At 35.0% G+C, this 27,686-nt stretch overlaps 1 protein-coding gene across 1 annotated transcript in view; it reads right to left on the bottom strand.

Annotated features, from left to right (window-relative positions):
* The window catches only part of FBN2 (fibrillin 2), a gene marked incomplete at both ends in the record, with an annotated part of 231,114 nt that overhangs the window by 79,654 nt on the left and 123,774 nt on the right, over nt 1–27,686 (bottom strand). The window contains 11 exons of the mRNA XM_082652282.1: nt 290–409; nt 5,122–5,247; nt 7,164–7,289; nt 8,871–8,924; nt 11,330–11,482; nt 16,750–16,872; nt 18,527–18,649; nt 19,485–19,610; nt 21,245–21,364; nt 25,187–25,324; nt 26,247–26,480. Of these exons, the coding sequence (XP_082508408.1) occupies nt 290–409; nt 5,122–5,247; nt 7,164–7,289; nt 8,871–8,924; nt 11,330–11,482; nt 16,750–16,872; nt 18,527–18,649; nt 19,485–19,610; nt 21,245–21,364; nt 25,187–25,324; nt 26,247–26,480 (1,443 nt within the window). The remainder of the gene's footprint in view (nt 1–289; nt 410–5,121; nt 5,248–7,163; nt 7,290–8,870; nt 8,925–11,329; nt 11,483–16,749; nt 16,873–18,526; nt 18,650–19,484; nt 19,611–21,244; nt 21,365–25,186; nt 25,325–26,246; nt 26,481–27,686) is intronic.

Here is a 27,686-nt window from a genome sequence, read left to right on the forward strand (position 1 = left end):
CTGGGGAATGAATATAAATATGTGTGTGGTATGGAAATGCTTATAATGTATAGCATAATATATATACTTATAAAAAAGGAACGCTTCCCAGAATCTAACAAAATATAAGAGCCTGTCCAGTTTATGCTATCATGTTGTACTCCCATCTTGATAACAAGAGAAAACAACTGAAGTAACTCCTAATTATTAGCTTCCTGTGATCGTGTTCTGTTTTTATCCACAGAAGTCCTGAGGTCTCTGCTTATCTTTGTAGTGAAACTGAAACATCAGCACCATGTATGAATCTTACCAATACAGATCAATCCTGTAGAGCTGAGTTTGCTGCCAGGAGAACATTCACAATTGAAAGATCCAAGGTTGTTCCTGCAGGCCCCATTGACACATGGGTTGCTTTCACATTCATTTATATCTACAATCCAGAAGGAAAAGATTCTGTTAGAGCTGCCATGTGTTTCTGGAAAATATTACTCCAACAAGCCACACTATGCCAGAATGTCTGGTAAGCTTGGCTCTTGTAATTTTAATATGGTTCTATGAGGCATAAAGTGAATGGGGAAAGGAGAAGTGCATTTTACGTGTGAATACACATGTGCACGGCCGGGGACTCAGTAGGACTATAGGAATCAGCCTATTTTGAAAGGGTTTAGCATCTAAAGCTTCACTGTTTCACTACAACTTTACATAAATTGGATTCATTTTCTCCTATAATGAGATGTAATTTTCCTGTGGGAAATCTGAATTCTGATTCAACGGAAAGCAACATATTCCTGGGTGCAATGTGTGCTGTGCACAGAAGTGACTGTTTCTGTCATTTGTGGCTCCGAGAGGTTTTGGAAGAATTTAAAAAGCCTGTAGTAGAGACAACATATCACAATGCTGGCTTTAATTCCAAATTTCTGGATACAAATCAGGGAATAAGGGATGAAACTTTAATACTGGGTACAGCATTCTCCTCTAGCCCTTATCCACCTTCCCGTTCACATTTCCATGTTTGGTGTGAGACATTTTTGCAGGCCTCTCACTGTTGTGGCCTCTCCCGTTGCGGAGCACAGGCTCCGGACGCGCACGCTCAGCAGCCATGGCTCACGGGCCCAGCCGCTCCGCGGCATGTGGGATCTTCCCGGACTGGGGCACGAACCCGTGTCCCCTGCATCGGCAGGCAAACTCTCAACCACTGCGCCACCAGGGAAGCCCCCTGGTGTGAGACATTTTTAAAGCACAACTGATTGTGCTAAAATTAAAAAGAGAAAAAAATCTTTTAATTGTTTTAAATAGACCTTTACCATCATTAATTTGATCTGAGTCCTAAATCAAATCATATACCATAATCTAAACAACTCCTGTTGACGGTCAGAAGTATGACGGTCAGAATTAGAGTATGCTTATGTTCTCAAGTGGTGACTAAGCAAAATGTCAAGCCAATAAAGTTAAATAGCTTAACATGAGTTAATTAAAAATAAATACAAGATTTAGCTAAAGTGTTTAGAAACAATATCAAAGACTGACCTTCAATATAAATTAAACCACTCAATTTAAGGAAGAGAGACATGGATTTCTTTCTGTATTTGGTTAACTATCCGAAACAGGTCAACATAGCTCAAGATTTTTTTTTTGAACACTACAGTTTCCGAGTTCACCATAATACTTATTTTTTTCTAAACACCTCTTTGAATTAAACATGAATACTATATATACCAAGGAAAACATGCAAATAAATAACTAGAAGATTGTAATGTTTACTCTTGAACATCTCAAGTCAAATACAAACTAAACTGGTTCTGAAAAGGCAGGGCTCACTGATTTTCAAGTCTATGGACTTGAAATGCAAATTTAAAAATCCATGCGGAAAACAGTTATGTTCCTTCTTTGCTATTTCAAAACTACTAAAGAAGTACCCAGGTATAAAATGAATTCAAGTAGAAATTGTGTGAAGAAATATAAATGCATCTTTCTTTCAGGTCATTTGTAGCAAGAAGGCCTCTTAAAAGAAAAATACAAGAGCAGGTTTTATAAATATAGCACAGATTTGGAATGAAAACATCTATTCCAGAGTACTAAAATTCTTTCAATAAAAACACAATGTAAAAAAGAAATCAGCCAAAAAAGCAGCAGATACCTAATCTGAAGACAGATGATATATTACCTACTAATTTTATTTGTAAGAAGCTCCCCCAAAAGAAAAATGTCAGTATCATATACTTTCAAAATCCCTATTTTATATTAAGCAATTATGAACTCAAAAACTATAAACACATGCCATGACAGCTACAAATATAAACTGTTTAATTTTTCTTTAAATACAATGTTTTTATGTTATAAATGTCGTGGAACCAGGAACTGAAACAGTTCACTGTACATTCCTGGAAATAAACTTCAAAGCACATCTGGTTTACATTTAACTAGTTATGTCACTGGAAACACAATCTAAACCACAGTGCTTGCTATAAAAATTTTAACTTTCACAGACTCTCAGAGCTCAAACAAAAAAGTAAAATAAATTTTTGTAACTTCAGTTTGAAATATCAAAGAAACTTGATCACTGCTATTTATTACGTATTTAAAATAGCCTGTTGAAAACATGAATGACAAGCAAAATTAGTGAATCTAGCAAATATATATAGAGAAAGCTAGAATCAGCAATGAATTGGCTGATAATTCCCTGCCTAGTCTTTGGAAATTAGTTTAGAAAGAATAGCATGCAGAGAACTGCTTCAGGCAGACAAATTTATTGTGTGAATGCAAGGCTGGAAATAAGGAGGACACCCAAGGGAAAAAGATATCCGTGGTCTGCAGGTCTATTTCTTTTTTGCAAAACACTTAATAAAATGCAAATGACTTAATAGTGGGAAGAAAGTGTAGAAATAACAGTTATTTGGTTGGATTTCTCACCATAAATCAATTTTATTTCCACAAATGTCGTAAGGCTAGAACTAAAATATTTCTCTATCATTTCTCTTTTATTTACATAATATAAACTTCTTTCTTATAAACGACAGATAATAAAACATATTTCGTATTAAAGAAAAGGCTCAGGTTTATCAGGAACAATTATCCTTTGGACAAAATAAGTAAAGACCATGTTTTCTAACCATCACTGTTGCCTGATTTGGTATTAATATGCCTTAATATTTATGTAATCATCCAATGTCATACTATTAAACACCATTAGCTCCTACTCTTCACTTTTTCACGTAAGTAGGCGAATCCCTTTTATTTAACCTTTGGTATTTCACCTCTCAGTACCCTTCAACTTCATCTTACTCGTTAAAATGGAAGAAATATGCTATAAATATCGATGATTTGGTACGCAAACCAAAGTGACCAAACTGAATCAGACACCAACCATTTAGTTCCCCGTTATGTGTCTCCCTCACAAGAGCACCAAAGGGTTCTGTTGCTATGGACAGGGAAACCAGTCCTAATAATCATCAGCTTCCCAGTTAAATCAAGATGATACTCTTAGCTATTCTTGCTTTCAGAGCTTCCTGACATTTAACAGAAGCTTATCTTCCAAGAGACAATAGATAAAACTGATAAAGGGCAGTGAGAAGGAAGTGTAGAAAGTCGGGAATAAAAACAAAATGGAAAGAAACACAATTCTTGAAATCCCTTCTCCCACCCTCCAAAAAACTCATGGAGGAAATATGGCTAGAATTTTTTTTCTTTTACAAAGTTTCTCATGGCAATTTTGAAGGATAAGAGGTGTTGAGGGGAGTGGGTGCTAGAAAATAAAGACTCTGGTTGAATACATTTAAGAAGCTTAGGCTAAACACATATTATGTGAAAATATTCAAAATTCTTAAGCGTGCCCCCTGTCGTCTCTGCTCATCTATGGACAAGATGAATCTTCAAGTACTTTAGCTGGGAATGGAAAGTGCGCTTTTCTTTGAGCAGCTCCTGCCACAGGTGGTGGATAGGAGGGGAACTCAACAATTAACAGAACTAAGTTCAGAAAAACTGCATTTTATGCCGAGGTTTTCTTTTTTCTTCCCTTTTTTTCTTTCTTCAGGTTAATTACTGCTTTTCAGTGGTCCCTCAAATTCAATCCAAACTGAGAATTGCACTTTGTGATTGCATTTCATTGACTTCAGCTAAGTCCTTTGTGTTCTGGCATCTTGTTTGAGTCCTAACTTGTTTCTGTTCATAAGAATGCTTTGAAGTTAAACAATAAGATGAAGAGAATGTTAACATCTTTTTGCATAATATTACTATTGCAGTTTTCTTGGCTATGAAGTCACTAGGAAACAAATACTTTAACAGATAAAAAAGGGCTACTCCAAATAACTAAAGATGAAATTTTTTTTTTGAAAAGGTTACTATTCGGAAGTAGTTATTGGATTTGAGAATGTCATGGGACACTTCTGTAGGCCCACACAGTGAGACTTAAAAGGAACAATGACTAGTAGTCATACCACAGAGTATTCTGAAATACACAGTACTTTGATCAAGAAACAAAAACATAATTGAAGGCACTCATTGCTTAGCTGGTATCTACTGAAAATGAGGCCTTTCCTAAGCATTTAACTCATTCATGTAACTCCCACTGAAGAAAAATGAGCTTAAAAGCAAAGGAAGACGTTTTTAAACAGTGATTCACGATCTTTAAGCCCAAATTATAACTTCAAAATTTTCAAATGCAAAGGACAATTTTCTTGGACTATAAATTTAATTAAGGTGACCATTTTTACTCAAGCCCCAAATATTTTCTGGGCCAACCTCTGAGGTCTATCAATCATTTCATAAATAAAATGCCTAAGAGCTGACTTTGCCATTACAGTGCAGGTTCCCCCAGGCTAATGTGTCACAGTGGTTTTAAAAAGGGAAAAACAAACAAAAATCTGACATTTTATTAGCAAGTAAAACAAATTGGCTCCTTTCACTTTTTTTTCCCATTAAATTCAAAATGTTTGGTGATATTTCATCTGAATGGGACAAAACTGATGGTTTTATAAACTGGGTTAGGTGCATGCTATTTCTAAAACTGGCAGATTAGCTGAAAGAGATTATACAATTTTAAACATATTCAAACAACATTCTTTCTGCTCTACTGCTTCATAACGTACTTGTGGTTCACGCATATCGAGGTGCTTACTGTTCACAACGAAGGAAGATGGCTCTTACCTTCACACGTCTCTGTCTCAGTCCTGAACACATAGCCAGGTGGGCAGGTGCAGCTGTAGCTCCCAGGTGTGTTTCGGCATAGGCCATTGTCACAGAGCAGTCTGTTTACCAGGCACTCATCAATGTCTGGAAGCAACCGTTAGAAGACAGGAGACACACACAGTAAAACAAACAGCACAGTGATCAAAATGTTTTATTTCTGTTGTTTGTTTTTTTCCTCACCCCATACCTTGACTCAGTCTCTTCGTATCCAAAACACATTCCTGATCCTAAGCAAAATATATTTGGTTTTACTCATATGGAACATTCTTATTCTTGTGGCTACTTTTAAGATGCTTTTGAAGTTCCTGGGAGGTGTGTAATGATTTGGAAAAGGCACATTACTACTTTGTTCTTCATTTACTTACTGCCCCACAGCGGTATTATACTTTAAGCATCACCATAATCTCCCTCATGATTGTACATTTTATCAAGTGGCTGAATCACTATTTATTTATCCATTAGTCCATGCTATGGGTTGAAATGGGTCTCTCAAAAAATATTTTGAATCCCTAACCCACAGTACCTCAGAATGTGACCTTATTTAGAAATAGGATTGTTACAGAGTAATCAAGTTAAAATAAGATCCTTCAGGTAGGTTGTATTCCAATATAGGTATGGACACCAACAACTGGAGTCCATATGAAAAAGGGCAAATTTTGACATAGGGACAAACACATACAGAGGGAAGCTGATGTGAAGACACACAGGGGAAAGATGGATGTGTGGCTAGAGTGACACATCTAAAAGCCTAGGAATGCTAAAGATTGCCAGCAAACACCAGAGACTAGAAGAAGAAAGGAAAGACTCTCCCCTAGAGCCATTAGAAAGAGTGTGATCCTGTTGACACCTTGATTTTGGACTTCTGACTTCCCAAACTGTAACAATCAATTTCCGTTGTTTTCAGCAACCCCGTTTTGTGTACTTTGTTAGGGCAGCCCCAGCAAACTAAAACTGGAATTCGGCTTCATTTTTATTTTTAAAATCTAGTTTTAATTTTATCAAAATTATGCACGTACCTACTTTAAATAGTTGAGTAGTGCCATGAACCATGTTCAATGTGTGAATGCTCACTGAATCTCCCTGTTTTCAGTAGGGTACTCATGTGCTCAACTGTACTTGGACACTATGCTGGAAGCAACTTTGCTTCTGGGGAATAAAAACTAGCTGGTTTGCGTATTTTTATAAATGTTCAACAATCTCTGGCTGGTGCCCTTCCCAACAGATATCAAAATCTGTTATAAGTACATGATATTTAATATAGCTTTATATATCCATCTGTATGTATGTCTTCAACCCAAGGTGAAATGGATATATAATAACATAAATCAGTAATAAAACCCAGAGCCATAAACATAGAAAAATGTATTTCTTTCTAATCATAATCATCAAGACTTGGATGTAAGAGTCATCAGTGGTTAGATGTAAAAATTATTATATATAATAATGGATGGAATAACATTCGTTTTGTAAAAGTGAACTCAAGTGCTCCACGGGAAAATCTAGATTCTTCACAAATTCTTGAACATACGAACTACATACTTGAGTTTTTTCAAACATTCCCTTATAAATTACAAAAGGAAACACCCATCTCAGTTATCATGTTTGGATATTTTGCAGCAACTGATTCTTTATAAGTCAACCTGTAATATTTAATTTTCTTAACTTATTATTATCCACACTGCCTCATTAATTTTTGAATCCCACTTCCTAGTGAAAAATTATAGGATTAAGATATATGCAGATATAACAGGCTGATAACTGACTCTGTCCATTCACTTGGGAAAAAAATAATTTAAATACTAAATTGTGCCACTAAAAAGTTTGTTACTATGTAACAGCATTTGTTTGATTCCCATATTTTTCTATCTCTGCACTAAAAAGGAAACAAGAAAAACTGTAAGATCTCTAGTTTTACTCATTTATTTGTAGTTTGATTTCTCCTATAATCCATGGGATTAAACTATACAAAAGGCTCTTGTATAATAAAACAAATAACTTACCAATACAGTTTCTTCCAGAGGCATCTGGCTCATAGCCACTGTTGCAATTACAACGGTAACTACCACGTAAATTTTCACAAATTCCATTGGCACATATATCAGGATCCAGAGCACACTCATTGATATCTGCATTAAATGTTCAGAGTTTAATGCTCACAGCCACTTACTGTCTGTTGATACATGTATGTCTAGTAAAGAGCACTCAAAATACGTAGTGTCTAACCCTGCAAACCCCCAATTTGCAATTCAGAAAGGGAAACGAAATGAAAATAAGGAGTGAGAATAAAATAGAGAGATATGGGACACTTCCTGGTAAGTCAAAAGAAAAATGAAGGGAACCGGCAGAAATTCAAAGCATTAAGCCATGTAATGTGCTGGCATTTATGATAAAATTAATAAAGAAATTTATAGACTGTTGGCTCAAAACCCAAAGGAAAACTCAACTTGATAGGTATTATAACCATCTAATTAAAAGGCAAAGATTTATTAGGGTGTCTGTATAATTTTATGGTCCTGAAGGCCTGGAATATTTCTATTTTATTATCATTTTTTATAGTCAACTAAGTAATATGATACTTATTAAATGTTACTCATTGTTGATAAGTTGAAATTAATGGAGAGGACAGTTCAAATGTAGATGCTTGAGAACACAGTGTTTTACAACAAGCCATGAACATGACTACGCTCTGTCACCCGTGGGCCGTGGGACTTGAGGAATGATGTGCTTGTATGAGCAACCATCTAGTTGCAATGGCTCTGTTGGGGAGGCCATATTGAAAGGGAATAAAAAAACGAGTCAGCATAAAATAAAATTTTGGTAACTATGCTCAAATTTTAATCCTAACTACTGTGTTCTAGAATTTGGGAAGCCTTAAATACTCCAGAAATGTTAGTCTTTTAATTTAATTTTTGGGAGAAACATCATTGTAAAAGTTTGCTCCTTTACTCTGGTTTCTGACGTTCTTTGCAAAAAAATGTGATATTTACTGTCAATCTATAATTTGTCTAAAGTCTCCTCAAACATGAAAGTATTAGAATATATATGTAAACTAAAGATTAATAGCACCCTACAATTTTATTTTAAAAAAACAAAGGACACTATTAACATATAAAATAACTTTATAAACACATATGTACTTAATGTTCAAGTTCTATATTGTAATTTTGTTAATCATAGTGCTAAATTTTAAAAAAGAAAACTTTAATGAAACCTTGTACTTCTTCGGTTGGACAGAAACATTTTAGTATTCTTAGTCATAAGTAGTCAATTTATTTTTAGGGCAGTATATCTCAAATATCTCTTAAAGATCCATATCAAATATCTCTTACAGATTGTTTTTGTTTAAACCATGTCAGCACCATTATTTAACATTTTTCTTTAAATTGACTTGTTTTTCTTTTTTTTTTTTTTTACAAGCTCTAGCTTCTTCTTAAGTGACGGTATCCATAAAATCATGGTTGTAGTTTGTTAGTGACATTTTAAACAATGCATGTTTAACAGATAAATATTTATCTACTATGAAAAATGTACATCTACATACTTATTGATACCATCTAGCTTATAACCATTGTTCTAGGAGATAGTTTATTTTATTACTTTATACTGATATATTTTTATAATATTAAATACATCTTATCTATAATATTATAATAATAAAACTATAAAACTATATAATTATTATAAGATTGAGAATTGAATAGAGCTACCTCTTCCATCCACAGTGATACCTACTCCACTACTACAAAGACCGTGGAATTCAGCTGTAAGATAAAAACAAATAGAGAAATCAAAAACTCTAAATTATATCTGTTCCATACACAAGTCACTTACATAACTCCAAAACTATCATTAAGAATTACCTGCAACAACTTAAAATGAAAAGGACCATTTTCTAGCACAAAATTATTTTAAGAATTCCAAAATCACAGGTAAGCATAAAAATGTAAATAAAAATAACTGTGATTATCACCCTGAATTTCATTAATATATTGATAAACATTACAAATATTTTCTACTTATGTAAACTTTAAAAATATCTAAATTGTACAACAGAGATTGCTTTTTAGCTTTTCTTCTCCTCTCAATAATAAAATAATAGAAAACACGTAATAAATAGCATTTACCACGTGATGTGCCTGGTGTTGTTCTAGCATTTTGCATCTAATAATTTATTTAATCCTCCCAATACCACAAACTAGATACTGTTATTTTTCCTCTTTTAATCCCAAGAGAGCTTGGATAGAGATGGGAAGTAACATGCTCAGGTCATAGAGTTTGTAAGTGGGGAGCAGGCTTGGACCCTCTGTACTCTACAATAGACATTTCATGTAATAGCCTATTTATAATAAAGACGATTTAACATCTTTTCTCAGTTATGTGGATCTACCACACTCATTCAATCAATCTCTTATTGATGAAATTAGGTTTGTTCAACTTTCTGCAATTATAATAAAAAAATACAAAGTTCAATTCTATCACTAGGTTAATCTCTTGGAAGTAAAACTGCTCAAAGTTTATGTCTCTTTTAAGGTTTTTGATAGTCCCCCTCTCCCTAAATATCCCAGGTTACCCTTCTAACACCAATGTAAGAGAGTACCCATTTCTGTATATCCTCCCCAACACTGGGGAAAATCAATCATTTGTATTTTACCAATCTAATAAACAAAAATGACACCTTTTTAAACTTTTCTTTTAATTTTAGATAGATTTCTTTTAATTTTTATATGGCACTCTACCATTTGCCTTTCTGCTTTGTGAAGTTCTATGTACACTGTACTTTTTTCTATAGAGGATTTCAACTTTCCTTATTGATTAATGTAAATTCTTTATAAATTAAATAAAATATTTTTCTACTTTATATGTGTATTTTAGTCTTTGGGGTCTGTTTTGAGTGTCCTTTATCATTACAGGATAACAAAAAGTTTGTATCTTCTACAAAAAAATTATTTTGTAACATTTAATGTAGGGAGCTAACTCCATATTTTTCCCAATATTTATCAACAATATTAATTACTTAGTTTAATTTGTTCTCACTGATCTCAATGCTATCTTTATTGTGTCCTATATTTCCACTTATATTCAGAACTCATTTTATTAGCCACTAATCTTTTTACCTAGTCTTGTTATCAATTTTTGCACTTCTTTCATAATATGCATAATTCACTTAACATTTTAGGGGAAGACTTCCTTCATTAACTCCTCTTTTTAAAAAATGTCATACTCAGTAATTCTTCCCGAGGGACTCTCACCATTTTGCTAAGGTTTGAACAGTCCATTTAGGATTTTTAACAGAATTACAAGCCACTTCCTTTGCTGGAATTCATTTCTTCCATCTTCTACCTGGGAAGTTCTTATTCCTTTTTTCAAGACCAAAGTAAGCCTCCACCCCTCTGTGCAGTCTTTCCCAGCCTCCCCAGGCAACTAACTGCTCCTTCCTTTGTGCTCTCCCAGTTCTTTATGTCCCTTTTAAGGCAGCAATCATACCAAACTGTAATTTATATGTTTGCCTACCTATATTTTCAACTATTCCCAACTTTAAAGGAAAAGAGATTGTGTTTATTTCTGATTCCCTACTGTACTTACATCTATTCAATACAGTTTTCATAAAAATATGAATAAACAAGTCATAGAATAGTCAAAGAATTAAACTGTTTAATGTGCCTATAATTCATGACAACATTCAGAAATAAATTTATGACTTTCTGGAACTACTGATATTCCTGATAGACTGGAACTTCTGATAGACTGCAGCCTAAGACCATTCTGTGTAAAGATTAAAAATAAATAAAACCAGGTTCTCATGAACTTATTATAACCTTGAAAGTGATACGTAAATTTTATGCTATTTATCTTCAGAATGACAGAAGGGATGGAAGATTTTGAGGCTAACATATTCACGTAAAGAATCCATTGTAACAGTCATAATTGGATCATAAAATAAATAAATAATCATAAAATTCACCGTGTGTTCTCTCTGCCTAGAGATCATAAGTAAAAACAAGATAGATCTCTTTATTATATGCTTCACATGTCAACACAGATTTGGATTTCTTTTCTTCCATTAAAAATAAAGACAAAACACTTGAGAGCCGAGGTACTCTGGCCAAATATCTAATGTGACATTTCTAGATTCTTTATCAGGTGTGAAACTGGCGAAGGTGACTACCTGAATTTTTAGCAGGGCATGGCTGGCAGGGCTCTCCAAAACCATAGTCTGGATTGGCACAGCAGCATTCAGACTTGGTCACTGCACCAGGAAAAGGACGGACACACACTCCCTTCTTGATTCCACCATAGCATGTACTGCGCATGTGAGTATCTAAAGGAGACAGAAGAACAATGATTTGAGACAGTGATAGAGACAAAGAGATTTCAAAACTGAAGGCTTCTTGTAACTTAAGTGGTCACTATATGGGAAGCTTCTAGAAGGCATCTGCCACTTTTCTTTTTCTTTGCATCTTTAGCATCTCAGTGTTAAGAAATCAACAAATGTTTGTTGAGAGAGGGAAAGAATAAATGCATTATCAACAATTCTTTTTTTTTTTTCTCCAAGAAGTTTTATGTGCTACACAAGCATCAATTATCCCACTTTTCCTCACGGGCCTGTCATTGAGCCAGGTATATTTCCACAGTTACAAACAAGATTTAGAGCTCTAATCACTGACTACATTTAATATCATTTCTATTTTAGAAGTTCTTATGAACAATGAAGTGCAGTGCAGTTAAACTACCTTGAGATGATACTGCTTGGTCATGAACTTTCTTACTTAAATTTCTGAGTTAGGTGACCTTTCTCTTCAACCCCCAATTTACTGTTGTGACTGTGTTTTAATCATTGCAGACTCTCAATAAATCCAGTTACACAAATAATATTCAATAACTATCATTATGTATCTGTGGCATTGTGCTTGTTGCTTTACAGACATTATCTTGTTGAACATTCAGGCCAACAACTCCATAGGATAGTGATCATTACCCACTTTTTATAAATGAGGAGTTTGAGGTTCAGAGCGGTTATATAAGTACCTCAAAGCTGTAGACTATCCACTGTCTGACCTGGAATTCAGACTCAGGCTTGTGTGACCTCCAAAACTTTTCCTCTTTCTACTATGTCCTGTTACACCCCAAAGTAGCGTATCCTGCTTAGTTCTCTCATTCTAAATTCTCATAAAATATAATACAACTTTATGAGATGGTAAATGGTGAACTATAAAAAAACTCAGATCATACAGGCCAGAGAAGCAGTAGAGCTTTTAAGCAGTCTATTGATATGGCAATTCCATCAAAGAGATAACCATTATTATAAATATCTATAATTATTCATAACTTGTTGGAAATAACTTTATCTGCTTGTTATGCAAAGTGAGTCACCTATGTCTTACAATGTGGTGATGTTTCCCGTTAAAACAATGAGATGTGTGGCCGCATTAAACAATGAGATCTGTGTATGCTCAGACAGAAGAAGGTCATAAGATTTTACTACTCCAACCCTGGGAAGGGGACGTGCTGTCCCTTTCTGCTTCTGCTATGGCCTGGTTTGGCAGTCAGCTCTGAGTTACACATAAGAATAGGACTCAACACAATGACAAATATGCACAAATACCACATAGTTCATGATTTTCAATAAGATTTTTGTGAGTTCTTAGGATGGTACCACTTATCTCAAAAGGCATCATAGAATGGTCAAAGTTATTTCTGTTTTCATGTTAAGAACATAAGCCAGGAACAATTTTTAGAAGCAAGTTGATAAAAAGCCTATGGTACTCACTTCTATTTTTAATGAAGACAGTTGACTTTTTCCTTTTCAAAGACCCCACACTGGAACCTTAGTTCACATTATTCTCTTCAATGTAACCAAGCCACTGTTCCCAGTGGACAGGATTAGAGGTACCGATACCAGCAGCACGATCAGAACATGATCACATGAATATTTTGGTGGGTGACTCGACTTCATCCTAAGCTATACCTGTTCCATATGTTATCAAATTTCTCCATGTCTTTTCTTTCTTAAAACTTGGAATTGCTAAAGGATTTTTTCATGGAATTATCATACTTTATCTTTACCAAAGGTAAAATTGGTATGGACACAAGATGCTAGCTGTATTTTACATTCTTTAGTATCAACTTTTCTTTATAGCTTAAAGCAGCAACTCTAAGACTATTTTTGATGTAACATCACTATTCCGATTTAACAAAACAGTAATAATTGTAGTAGTTAACTTATTGGGCATGTTTTATGTGCCAGACATCATTCAAGTTTACACAAATATGTCTAATGTTAACATATTTAATCTTCAAAAACAACTAGTGAGCAAAGGAGGCACAGAGAGGTAATGTGTCTTGCCTAAGGCCTCACAGCTAGTAAATAGCAGAACTAGGGTAAAGAAAAAAATTAACCTTTTACCTGACAGAACTGTCAAACAGCGTTCATGAAGATATTGAAATACTAACGTAACAGGATGCTAAAAAGGAACTTTAAGCTGAAATCCCATGGTGCTAAATATCATATAACAAGGTGAATTTTGAGACTCCATCCTGAAGGAAGTAGAGATGGAAAATTGGTTGCCAGGTCCTTAAACCCCTCCCAATACCGAGGATACAATTTAGAGAATAGCAATTAAGAGAAGAGTTTTTGAGGAGGATTTTTTTGGAAGAGCCGGATTACAAGTTGGGCATGCTTCCATCCTCACCCCTGGTCAAGAGAGCAGAGCTTCGCAGGGAGCAACTTGAAGAGCTTTGCACCCAACTCTGTCAGGGACACGTAGCACACAGAGGAGAGTGGCTGCTATTCCCACTGTAGAACCTCTGTTCACTCGGTTCAGAGGGCAAAGGGTGGCACGTCCTATGGATGAGACATGGGCCACACTAAGTGAGGTTCCTAAAACGACTACGTGGAGGGTGATGAGACACCATTAGATCTCTGTCTGAAGTGGACTGCAGAAAGACAAGACGTTGAGCCAGGAGTGGCCACCAGGAGAAAAATGCAGTGTCTGCATCTCGGGAAGGGCAGGCCAACGCCCCTGACATAATCATGAAATCACCCACGAGGAAGAAATTGGCTTTAAACTTGTGTGAAGCCCAGAAGTCTTGAAGCCACCCTAGGACACTGTCACTGCTTCTGCCTTCTCACCTTTCCTCCTGCACTTGAGCCTGTGGAGTCAGAAATGTCTTCCTCACGAAGGTCTGAGCTTGGGAGGGAAGTCGTAACTTCAAATCAAGTTCGAATATTAACTATTATATGATGCTGGACATTCTAATTGCTAAATTCAGATTATTTTCATTACCTAAAGTAGTCATATAAATTTTTGCTATCTAAAAATAGTAAAGTAAGGGGCTGCCTGAGTTTTCTTCCTTACTTATTGGATAAACTGCTCCCATTGAATAATTAAAAATATATTTTTAAAGGATTGAAAAAAACAAAATATAGTTGCCTTTTGTTCATATCCTGCCTGTGAGTCATGCTTGTTCAACATACTAGTTACAATAGTAATTTAATTTTCTGAAAATAAAAACCCCCATCGCACTCTCTAGGGAAACAAAAATGAACAAACAAAATCTAGAATTAAAGTGCTAACTCTAATAATAATTCATAGCAATGATTCATTTCTAACCTCAACAATCAATGCAACTGAAAGCATTTCAAAAGGCAGAAGACATGAAGAAAAAATATCTAGCATGTTAAGGGAACAGTAATATATAATTTTACACACAGAACAAATAGTGTTTTTATTTTAAAAAGTTTAAGTAACCACAATTGTGAAAAACTGGAGAGCGTTTCCCAAAAATTTCTAATGCCTTTTCTGTATGTGGACAAGAGAAGGAATATTTGTGTTTGAACACTGAATTCCTAACAACTACTCATATGTCGGTTGCTTAAAAGAAAAATTATTTCTCCCTCTAAAACTGGTTTTGTACTCACCATAGGTTTCAGCAAAAGCATTTAGATAAAGGAAAAAAGCAACTGAAAATATTTTAGCTCTCTAAGCAGCAAGGAGCTACATTCTTCTAGTTACTGTATTTGAAATAGCCCTGAACGAAGTGCTGACAATCTTGTAAGCTGAAATAAATCCTAGATTGGATAGAGTGGGTGAAACTTTAAGTGGTCAGATTATTTCCATCTGCTGTTGCCTCTTTTTTTTTTAACCTTCAGAATCCAAATGTTTTGATTCCCATAGGTAAGAATAAAGTAAAACCAACTATGTCTGAGAAAGACTTTCATTTCTCTCAAATATACTTTTAAACCAGTGAGTATGTCTGCCTTTTACTATGTGACCTGAAAACAGATGGTGCACAATGGCTAATTCACCCTAGAAGTTTCATGAAAGTGCTTTGGAGAGAATACGGCATTCAATGTATTTTTACAACAGACTCACTCTGCTCTTGCTATCGTTAGGACACGTTGGGTGGGTTTCGAAATGCCAATGACATTTTCATCTTGCCTGCCTCTTTAAAGCTGATGCCTGGTAACTCAAAAGTATCCAAGAGGAATTCTGAATGGTTTCAAATAAAATATACATTCTCTCTCATACTCTTCCCAGGTTTCTATCATTAGTTACATACACAGTGATGAAGAATAACTATTTAGAAACATTTCTAGCTTTTGATGTACGTCGAAGTTCTATTGTATAAATTATTTACATTTAAAATTTTGTTCGGGGAAAAAAGCAGACTCACAGATATAGAGAACAAACTAGTGGTTACCGGGGGCGGGGCGGGGGAGCGGGCAATATAGGGGTAGAGGAGTGGGAGCTACAAACTATTGGGTATAAGATAGGCTCAAGGATATATTGTACAACATGGGGAATATAGCCAATATTTTGTAATAACTGTAAATGGAAAGTAATCTTTAAAATTGTATAAAAATAAAATTTAAAAAAATTTTTAAAACTCAAATGGAAAAATAAATAAATAGATTTTCTTGGGATAAAAACAAGAATTTATTTAGATACAACTACAGTACCCATTTCAAGTCTTATTTGTTATTAATTATAAAATATAAATCCATTGTATTTAGAGATGTGGTTATCTAACACTATGAAGAATGCTGGTAAAGGACAATTTTTTTTTTACCTTCTCCAGCATTTATGACTTGCATCTCATCAGAGGCTTCTGAAGGGAGCTAGCCGGGCTCCTTGTCCATTTCTTTTAAACCACTTTATTAATATATAATTCACATACAAAGAATTCACATATTTAAAGTGTACAATTCAATAGTTTTTAGCATATTCACAGAGTTGATCATCATCCTAGCTGATTTCAGAACATCTCACCACTTCAGAAATGCCTTTGGTGATCACCCCCTTCTCCCACCACCCTCACCCTCTCCTGCTCTAAGCAACCACTAATCTGCTCTGTCGCCACAGATTTGACCTTCATGAACATTTCATTTGGACTCGTATACTATGTGGTCTTTTATGTGTGGCTTCTTTCACTTAGCGTAATGTTTTCAAGTTCATCCATGCTTTCGTATGTGTCACTACTTCATTCGTTTTTATGGCTGAATATGATTCCATTGTATGGATATATCTTTATCCCTTTTTCAAAGATCATTTGGTCAGTGGGGCCATTACAGAATGTTTCACTTACCAACACACACGCGTCCATCCACACCCACAGCCAGGCCTGGGGGACAGTCACAGCGGAACGACCCTTCATTGTTGATGCAATGCCCATTCATGCAGATTCCTGGGGTCTGGCACTCATCAATATCTGCCCAGAAGGAAACACAAGCCGGGCCATTACTGGGTAAATTTAACTTTCCTACAGAGTTCACCTGTTGCCACCACTCTACATTATCAACACTTTGTTTTCGATTTTATAATTTGTGGAAGAACACACAGATGTGACAACAAATCTTATACACAAATGCAATTCTTTCAAACGTATTTTTCAGAAAGACTGAGTGAAAGTTGCCTCATTTTACCACTTAGAAGAGTCTCACAAATTCATTTTTCATTATTTATTTGGCAATTCAGCTTAATATTAAAGATATTTAACTCAAATTAGTTAAGTGAAACAAATTCTTCAAACTGAGGTCAGTGTTTGTATTTAACTTTTAGTTACACACACATAAAATTCTAACTAAGATGCTGTTTTAATTCAATTAGTTCATAATAACATAATAATTTGGGGTCTCCCTTGTAATTTTCAATTCAATTGCTTGAATTTATGAACTGTAACCCACCATTAAATGGTTTCCCCCCAAAAGGGAAACAGCCTTCCAAACACGGGGCTGCCAAATCATGAGCATTGCAAAATTTATGGATTACAGCATTGGTAATTAAAAAATTAATAGAAAGTTCAATAAAGCAGGAACTGGTGAGATTTAGGTGATCTTTATATGAGTACTTAAGTTTCTTAAGAACTGCTAAAATGTTACATGCTGTAATGTCATGCTACACACTGAAACAGAATGCTAATCTCATACCCTGTGATTAATCCAAGTCAGCTCACCTTGAGATGACATCCCATGCATGAGATCAATCAGCAAAGCTACAATATTTCTATTTAATACTGAACTCCCCTTTCCTGAATAGTCAAGAAACTACTTTTATTCAGAAATACAAGAATGAGTCTTGATTTTTCACTCTCTACTGTCTCCAGAATTTCACTGAAATTACAGGGATTGGTTATGAGTATTATTTGGTATTCAGATAAGTTTGTATAATTGAAGACAGAAAGCATCCATGGAGTTAATTTTGTCTAAAAGAAGAAAACTGTAAATAACTTGTTTTTAAGTAAAAACTGCAAAATTTGTTCCATCTTACTAAATTCCAATTGTGAGTATAAACATAATACAGTCTTATTTATTTGCAAGAGTCATATATTTTGCTTCCTAAAGTTATCGCTAGAGCTTGGCCTTCAAAAGCGTTTTATAAACAAAACAATTGCTAGGAATATTCAAATTACTTCTACATGAAATCGATGTAAGATTTTTAGGTAATGATATAGTAACAAATGATCCGTGGATTAGCTTATGGAAAAGATTTAATGCAAAACCAGTAATGAATGACAGTGGAAAATCTAGTTCTGCGAACACAAGATTTTTTTCTTCCTCTTTTTTATTGAGGCAAAGAGTAGACAGAAATTATTTCTATATCGTCTTTTCCAGACTTGCTAGAACCAATCTGTCATTCCCTTAATTCTTCCTATGCCATTATTATTTTTGTAAAGATATTAGTGTTCCATAAACCACAATGTATGTTTTTCTAGGAAACTTCAGACACCTGCCGTACTGAATTAGCAAGAGATGTGAATAATACAAAATCCACATAAAGAAACTGAAGTAATTCTTGCATGATTGATTCAAATAAAAAAGATGGTTTCAATCATGGTTACTTTCCTATCTCAAAGCCATACATACCAGTGCAGTAACGCCCATTTGGAGCCAAGACAAATCCTGGTTTGCAGATGCACTTGAAGCTGCCATCTTCATTAATACACATCCCATTCAAACACATGTTGGTAGTTGTACATTCATCATGATCTGCACAAGGAGAATGTGACTTACACCACTGGCCTTGAGGAAACCAGTTCCCCCTCTTTCTACAAACAATCACTAGTCATATTCTACTGCATAAATGAGCCATGTGGTCATGGATTTTTTTTCTTATGAATGCCAACTGACTGAGGGCAAATAGTGTAGAAAACATGAAGGACCTTTAGTGTAAGGGACATAAAGAAAAAGAATTAAGGAACCTTTGTGCTTAGTTTCTATTAAAACCACATGAGTAGTGTTTTATTTTGATTACCAAAAAAGTTAATATGATTTCAGGGGATGTTTATATTGTACGAGAGAATAAAGCAATGACAACCTCACTGCAAGTGAAATGATCTGGACTTTCATTAGTTGGTGAAATACATGTTGCTGTGCAAATAGAATATTTCTGTGGAGTACTGATATTTACTACACTGTTAGACATCACCAGGACCAAAATTTAGAGGTTTGATTATCACATATGTCAAACATTTTTATGCTTCCCCAGATTGGAGGTGGGCCTTTTCTATTTTGTCAGTGTTATAACCCCGACATTCAAAATACAGTAGGTGCTAATAATTACAAAGAACAACTGCTACTTACAATTAAACATATGCCACACAGAAAATTTCCAGAAGTAGTAAATTATTCATTTGTTATGACATTTCCCAAAAACCTGTCCCTTCACTTTAATAGTCTTATGTTAAATGTATTTATATTTTACCTAAGTCATCTGAACAACTCTCACATATGTGTTGTGTGAGCTTTCATGAAAATAGAATATATAAATAAAAATGTATATCCTTTAAAAAATATTTTGCAAGGGAGCAGGCAATTTCCATACCAACACAGTTTTTTCCATCTGTAGTTAATTCAAAGCCAGCATTGCAAATGCACTGGAAACTTCCATCTGTGTTCACACATCGACCATTCTTACAAAGAACCCCATTCTGGATGCATTCATCAATGTCTGGGAAAATTAACAATAGCCAAATATTAGTCTTTTAAAATAATTATAGATAAAGACAATAAAACAATAAATGTAATTTTAAATATCTAGTTTATTTTTACATGTAATATTCAAGATCATGTTGCTTCTTCAGCAAAATTTTCATTTCTCACCAGCTTTTTTCTTGGATACGTAGGTTTATGCAATTTTATAGCCCTCACTTATAATAGCTGAAGAGGGAAAGAAAGAGAAAAATGAAATGGATGTGCAGTGAATGTAGGAGAGGGTGGACAGTGCAGCTGGAATTACCGGTGCAGTTGCTTCTGACATAGTGGTTGAAGACCTAAAAGTCAGAGCAAGTGATATCGCTTATATGTGGGTTCCAAAAAAATATATGGCACAAATGAACTTATTTACAAAACAGAAACAGAGTCACAGGTGTAGAAAACAAACTGATGGTTACCAAGGGGAAAAGCAGGGGGAGGGATAAATTGGGAGATTGGGATTGACATATATACACTACTATATATAAAATAGGTAAGTAGTAAGAACCTACTGTATAGCACAGGGAATTCTACTCAATAATGTGTAATGACCTATATGGGAAAAGAATCTAAAAAAAGAGTGGATATATGTATATATATAACTAATTCACTTTGCTGTACAGCAGAAACATAGCATTGTAAATCAACTATACTCCAATAAAAATTAATTTTTACAAAAGTCAGCAAGGAGTAAGAGTGAAGTAACTGCAGAATATCTGGATTAAGAGCTACATGACAAAAATTGCTGGAATAGGGCTTCCCTCACGGCGCAGTGGTTGAGAGTCTGCCTGCTAATGCAGGGGACACGGGTTCGAGCCCTGGTCTGGGAGGATCCCACGTGCTGTGGAGCAACTGGGCCCGTGAGCCACAACTACTGAGCCTGCGCGTCTGGAGCCTGTGCTCCGCAACAAGAGAGGCCACGATAGTGAGAGGCCCGTGCACCGCGATGAAGAGTGGCCCCCGTTTGCCACAACTAGAGAAAGCCCTCGCACAGAAACGAAGACCCAACACAGCAAAAATAAATAAATTAATTAATAAGAACAAGGCACCAAGACCTGCAGTTTAAAAAAAAAAAATTGCTGGAATAAAGTGATTCAAGTAACTGCCAGGGGATGAATAGGAAATGAAAAAGAAGACAAGCAGAGTCATCTGCTAAAAGAATTCTGGGATGAATCAGTAGTGAGGGAGAGGTTTGGACGAGGATGGTGGGCATAGCAAGGAAACTGTGAATAAAGAGCAGGTTAGATTTGGTGTCCGACTATGTGTGAGGTTCAAAGAAACAGAAGTTGAAAACGACAATAAATCGTAAGCTCCGTTAATCAGAGAGCAGTAATGCTACTGATGTTACTTGGAGAAAGGAAGCTGTGATCTAGGGAAGGAAGAGAAACCGAATTTTTTTTGTGAAGCCAGATACCACATTGCCTGTGTTACACATGCAAAAAGTGTTTATGTTTGAAGAGAGCACTTTGAGGGTAGCATAAAGTAAATCTGTAATAATGTAACAGCATTTATTTCATTCCATGTCTTATTTTAATATTCACTTTTAACCCCAACAGCCTGGGTCACTATATTTCATGGAACATCATCATATGTGAAAGCAAACTGCCTTACCAATGCATGCTTGCTTGGTGGGAGTCCTCTGGAATCCAGCATGACATTTACAATAATAGGATCCAGGTGTGTTAACACAATCTCCATTAGTGCAGGGATTCGATGTGCATTCATCAACATCTGTGAGTAGCAAAAGAAACCATTATAGACTTCACTCCATTTCTAGAAATGTTTGTTTAAAGTACATTTAGGCCTCCCAAATTTGAGAGAAGGCCAGTCAGTGGTAATAGTCTAAATATCAGAGTATTTATAAATGAATAAAAATTCCTTTCTTCAACTACAGAGGCCAGTCTGGAGATTTACAAAAATAACACCTATTGGAGAGTACAAGGGAATTTGCTTTAATCAAGAAATAACAACTTTTCAATTTGAGTAATGCACAATGATTAAAACCATGGACTTGGGAAAGACACAGCCACGAGTTCCAATACGCTAGAAAATGCTTATTATCTAAGTAATCTGGGCAAGTTAATAGCCTCTTTAAAGCTTAGTACAGAGTTAGAAGATAATTAAAGATTTTTAAAGATATATATTTATATTACATGTTGACACTTCTACTAGTTTTAAAAAAGAGACAAATTATGGAATTTTTGTTAACTTTTTTGTGAACTCAACTATATATATGTAACTATGCATCAAGGCTTGGATAATATTTTGAAGTAAAAAACAAAGGATGGGGTAAAAAAATGGAAATTAAGTAAAACAAAGTCTATTACATTCAGTAGCTTCTGGTTTCTTTAGGATCTTAAAATTGGCACAGGGATTTTTTTTTTGTATGAAACCAAGTTTTATGCAAATACTAGTTCTGGTCCCAAGTGTGAGAAACATCACTGCTTTCCTTCAGGTTCTCTAAGCCTTGATTAAATGCAAACCCATCACAGAATTCAAGGACTGCACAACCAAACAACTGACTAGACAGTGAAGATTAGTCAAATCCCAGAGAAATCAAGTTTGCCAGTGTTAGAAAAAGTTTAATTCATCTTCTTTCAGCAATGCCCACTAAATATTATTTTGAATGCTGGAGAATTAAAAACCTGGCTGACTGGTTAGGCATAGTGACTTGCCATTTCATATACATGAGAAGCCATTAACATATACAATTTCAGCTAAATTGGAGAATACAACAATAAAGTCAATTCACAGGTTTACCATTTTAATAGACAGATTACTCCTTTCACAGATGTTCTTAAAAGAGGAACTGTACTCTACCAAACTCACCAGCTTCACTGATATATACACTCAGACTGAATGCAATTAAACCCTCTCTGGTAAAGGAGGAAAAAAAGAATCTCATAGCAAATAAAAACGACAAAGGAAAACAGGATTAAATACTTTTTCAATTCATCCAAAGATGCCTTCAGCCCATTAAGACTCACATTTACGCTTTTGGTTGATAAAATCAATTCACTGAGCCAAAGGAATGAAGCAATATGAGAAAAGACAGAGCTTAGAGCATTAACAAGCATATCAAGCATAACTAATGGTCTGTCCAACTGGCAACATTACCTTCACTAGGCAATGCTGAAGATCCCTTAAATTCTCTGTGTACCCAACATCGAAATGCAACGATTAGAAAGGTGTCATAGATGTATCATTCTAGAAGCATCATTGTAAAGCTCTGTTCTAGTGAAGAACATGAGAGACCATGCACCCAACCCCCTCTTTTTAGGTAAACCTTCTGGGAAGCAGGGTCCTTTTCCTCCCCTTGAGAACCTGTTCCCAAGGTCCCGCATTGCTATGACAGTTCTGCCAGTTATTTTGCCATTTACAGCCCTGATTCATTTCTGTTTCCTTAGCCCCTTAGGGACCTCACCAAGGTTACAGCACACGGAGAAGATATAGTAGTTCACTTATTTATTTCTTCTTCGGAAGTACAAACAGTCACCAAAAACTATTAGTGACTTCACAATTCCATATGATTTTAAAATCCCATTTGTTTTTTTGTTTGTTTTGTTTCCCAGGATTATTTTAAGATTTTAAGTTTTAGGCTAATCACAAAAGACCACTGCCACATTCTGAAATGTATATTTCATGCTTTTCCTTTACTCTGAGTCTCAATGCCTATTACCTCCAAATGATCACCTTTGTTTTGCCTTGTATAGATGAACAGAATTTAAATATTACAGTCTGTACACTTTGATTCCTTCCTCTGTTTTCACTGAGGACTGAATATTTTTAAGCAAAATTCATAAGGATTTTAAACTCCTAAAATAAATGAAGTAATTGAGAAACACTGATTATCAAAATGGTTAAATTCTCAGATACTACTGTGGTAAGAAATGTCTACCCTTGAAAAGTACTTTATATTCCAACTTAGAAAACACTTTTAATTTTCAAGGGCTGTAAGATTACCTTTGCTCAACAGAAACAAATTATTTCTTACTATTCCAAAATAGAATGATTTGAGTTAAAAACTCACCTGGGTGCTAACATGAACTAAATGGAGGTCTTTGGCTAATTTTTACAGAAAATATTAAGCTTATGGCCTATTTTTATTTGTTGGTTGATGAATCATGCAGTGATACATGAAGAGCAAATATTAATAGCAAAACAAAAATAGTCAATCAAATTTCAGTTTGATAGATTGTAACTGCTTATGTATGTGCAAGAGGGAATGTTTTGTATGTTGTATACTTATAATCATATTTTCTGGGAGTAAAATCATTCTTAAGTCATATAAGTAGAATAAATATATCAGTATGTCCTGGTGTTCCAAAAATAACCACGTGGTCTATCACTTAAACAAGCACCAAGTAGTATGTGCTAAGGCAGGACTGATGCATATGGTTATACCCTGCACAACCCTGGGGTGTGCTATTTACTTAGATTATGTGAATGGTACCCTCTACAGTTGGGCGGTGCAAAACCTGTGCACCTGTATATAGGGACCCTGGGCTAAGCTTTATTTAATCATTCTGATCTTGTGTCTCTGTACACAGTTTAGAATGATTGATTTTTCCAAAGCACCATATTTGGCTTACATTTTTTTCATAGTCATAGTGCACTTAGATGTTTTCAATTTTACTTGGGAAAATTGTGATACTACCTGTCTCTGTTCCTGGCCTCTCATCTATATTTTATAACAGAAGACCTGAACCCAAATCTAGTATTTAGGGTTATGCTAATTACAAAACACATACATGATTATTTGCTAATAAGATGATTAAATAAAAGAATAACCTCAAAATGGTTCAATCCCCATGGTCCTAAAACTACCCTTAAAAGATCATCAAAACTCTCTTCATTGCCAAATACAATAGTGGTTTTGTCCTCACTGTATTTGATTTTTTTGCTGCACTTAACACTTGACACTCCTTTTCTCTTGAAAGCATACCGTTTCAAGGCTTCAGTGCCATGTATTTTCAGATTATTTTGCCAGCTCTCCAACATTACTAATGTTGCTGGTACACAGGTTTCCAGCTGCACTACTCCTGTTATCTTTTTACTCTTCCTGTTGTTCAGCCTGGCTGACAATATTCACCCTCATGGTTCTAATAAACACCTCTATGTTACTGACTACTAAATCTCTAACTCTAGTCCTGAACACTCCTCTTAGCTTGAGACCTCTATAATTAAGTACCAGAGACACCTAAAACTCAACATGCTCGAAAAGAGACTCATCAACCGCTTCCTCCCAATCTCCACCTTCTCTTGCATGTTAATGATGCCACCGTATATCCAGTGTTGTTCGGCTAACAAGGAAGGAAAGGGGGAAGCAGAGACAGAAATCACAACATTTAGGACCAGAAAGGGAAGGGGAGTCTTGAAGTGGTCCAGCTCAGCAGTAGGTTAAGGGAGCACATGGAAGAGCATGCACACAGGAGAGCCCGTTTGGAAATTAGCTTTACTTCAAAAGACTTTTTAAAAATCATATTCAGCTCAACTTGTTCCTGTAGTCTAAAAGCTATTAGAAAACCAAGAATTAAAGAAGCATGAGCTTACCTATGCAATCCCCATTTGCATCCTGCTTGTAACCCATGTTGCATTCACATCGGTAGCTAGAAACAGTAGGTATGCAGCGTCCATTTAAACAGAGATTAGTATGGTGCTTACATATATCTATTGTCTGGTTCAGAATAGCTAGGGAAAATTAGAACACAAATGATATTTCATCATTCCAACATGGATTGCTTTTCTTAAAGTCGATTTTTAAGAGGATATTTAATAGTATATTATTTAGGTGTACATATCAAAAGCCCACATTATCCTATATTTTATTAAAACTTTAACGTTGAGAATCTAAAAACTATTCTTGAGACACATGGTTGTAACTTGCACTTGTTAATATACATCTGGAAACTTTGCCCATAACGGTGTCTTTTTAAAATTTCAGGAATGTTCTACTGTACATTTGAATGCTTTCCATTTCTTTTTTTTTGTAGTTGAATATTCAGATATAGTAAATAGGCAATATGCCAAAAAGAATAAACATAACACTGTAGGACATCATTAAATATTATTAGCAAGAGCAGTTATTTTAAAAAGAATGAACTGAAATGTCAAGCACACCAATGCCAATTCTGGCAGTTCTCAATTTCTTAAGTTATTCAACAAAAAAGGGCGAAGAAAAGAAAGATATTTCATTATAATATTTGTATAGGCACAGAGCAAGATTTATTCAGTCTATCTCAGTTGAGAAATGGTTCTGGAAAACAATTCAAAGGTTGTATGATCAGGGCAGCTGCAAGCAGCCAAATGAAATACACTGGAACCGAAAAACGTGATCTTTAATGGTGTCATCTGGACTTGGAATATTACCACGCTCTCATCTCTATTTTCAAAGAGAACCTGGGTCACTCATTCTTTTCTCCAATTTAGAAAGTTTATGGAGCATAAAAATAATACTTTCCTAAGATTCCGTTTTACTATATTATGTTTTAGACCTTGAAATAAGTTTCTGCACACACACACAGACACAAACATACTTTGGCAAAAAAGTTAGATATTATAAAATTATTTAAGGTGGAAAACCAAAGAGTCTATGCACAAAGTGAACACTCACTTAGTCCAGTGATGATGGGCCCCTGTCCCCCGGCCCCTACACCGGCTCCCCCAACGCCAGGAGAAAAGCCATTGCCTCCAGGAATGGGAATGAAGCCTGTCCCTCCTGGGCCATAGCCATTGCCATTGCCACTTGGAGCAAAGCCACTCCCCCCAGTGCTTCCAGGTCTGGAACCAGCACTCCCTGGAATCCCTCCTATTGGAAGTCCATCCATGCAAAGTCTGCGATATTCCTCTAAAAGAGAAGAAAGTTCAGTTAACCACAAATGAATGGATTTCTGCATAATAAAGGCAATTTGTGTACTGTAATAATCATTTTAGGTTATCCTCACTTGATGATATGAATAAGTAAGTTATTATCTTAATAAACATTTTCAATGCTAGTAGTGGCAGAAAAAGATACAGATGTTTCAGAAAAAATTAAAATATGTATACCATATTTTAACTGAGTTGCATAACCAAACAATTATCTACACATTTTGATTTTATGTCCCTAAGTGCAACTCATAAAATTCCAGATATAACTGTAAATGCAAGAAATTTACTTGAATGGATGAAAATTAAACCTTTACGTAATTCATTCTGTATGTTTGGTTTTACTTAAATCTCCATCAGTATTGTACCTACACATTTTTCCTACCTCTTCTCTTCTCTTTAAGGGATTAATATGGCTTCAGAATAATTTTTTTCTAATGTGGATTTTTAACAGAAGACAGTATTTAGTAAACTTTTAAATCTGCTCATTATCTGTCCAAGTATCAAAGCTGAGGGAAAAGAAGCAAGAATATAGTGATTGCCTTATTTCCTTAACTGTTCTCAGAATCAGGGCACTATATAAGAAGAAGTGAAAACTATTTAGCTCAAGCAATTGTCTGAGTATTGACATTACTATCACATACTAGTGGAATGATGAGTTTCCAAAATTATATACTATGCATTAACTCTGCTTTTTAAAAATTTTTACTATTCAATTTTGGAATTTCATGGCTTAGAGATTTAGGAAGAATGCGCCTTAATTTTTTTCTCCATAATAGTACATATAGATACATATCTTTATAAGCATATTTCAAAAAGTGTTATTATTTTTCATAGTATTTATAATATAACATGAAGATAATATAATAACATATTATCAACATACCTTTATGTGATAAACACTAATTGTACTTAACTATGCATATTATATTAACAAGAGGAACTACTTCTCATTCATCTTAATTTCCCAGTATAGCTTCAGGTATACAGCAGTTAATACAGCAAAGTGAATGAGAGGTATCCTCCTACCCTTGTATTCTTAATTTTTAAGGTCATTAGAAAAGAGAGGACATATCTTTAAGGATTGGGACACTATAAGCTAAGGGCATTCCTGAAATAAAGTATAAATGAAGGCCAAAATTTGTTATTCAAGCTTCAAATAGAAGATTAGGAGGTTTTAAAACTG

The sequence above is a fragment of the Grampus griseus genome (assembly GCF_964374135.1).
Source record: "Grampus griseus genome assembly, chromosome: 3".
Lineage (NCBI taxonomy): Eukaryota > Metazoa > Chordata > Mammalia > Artiodactyla > Delphinidae > Grampus > Grampus griseus.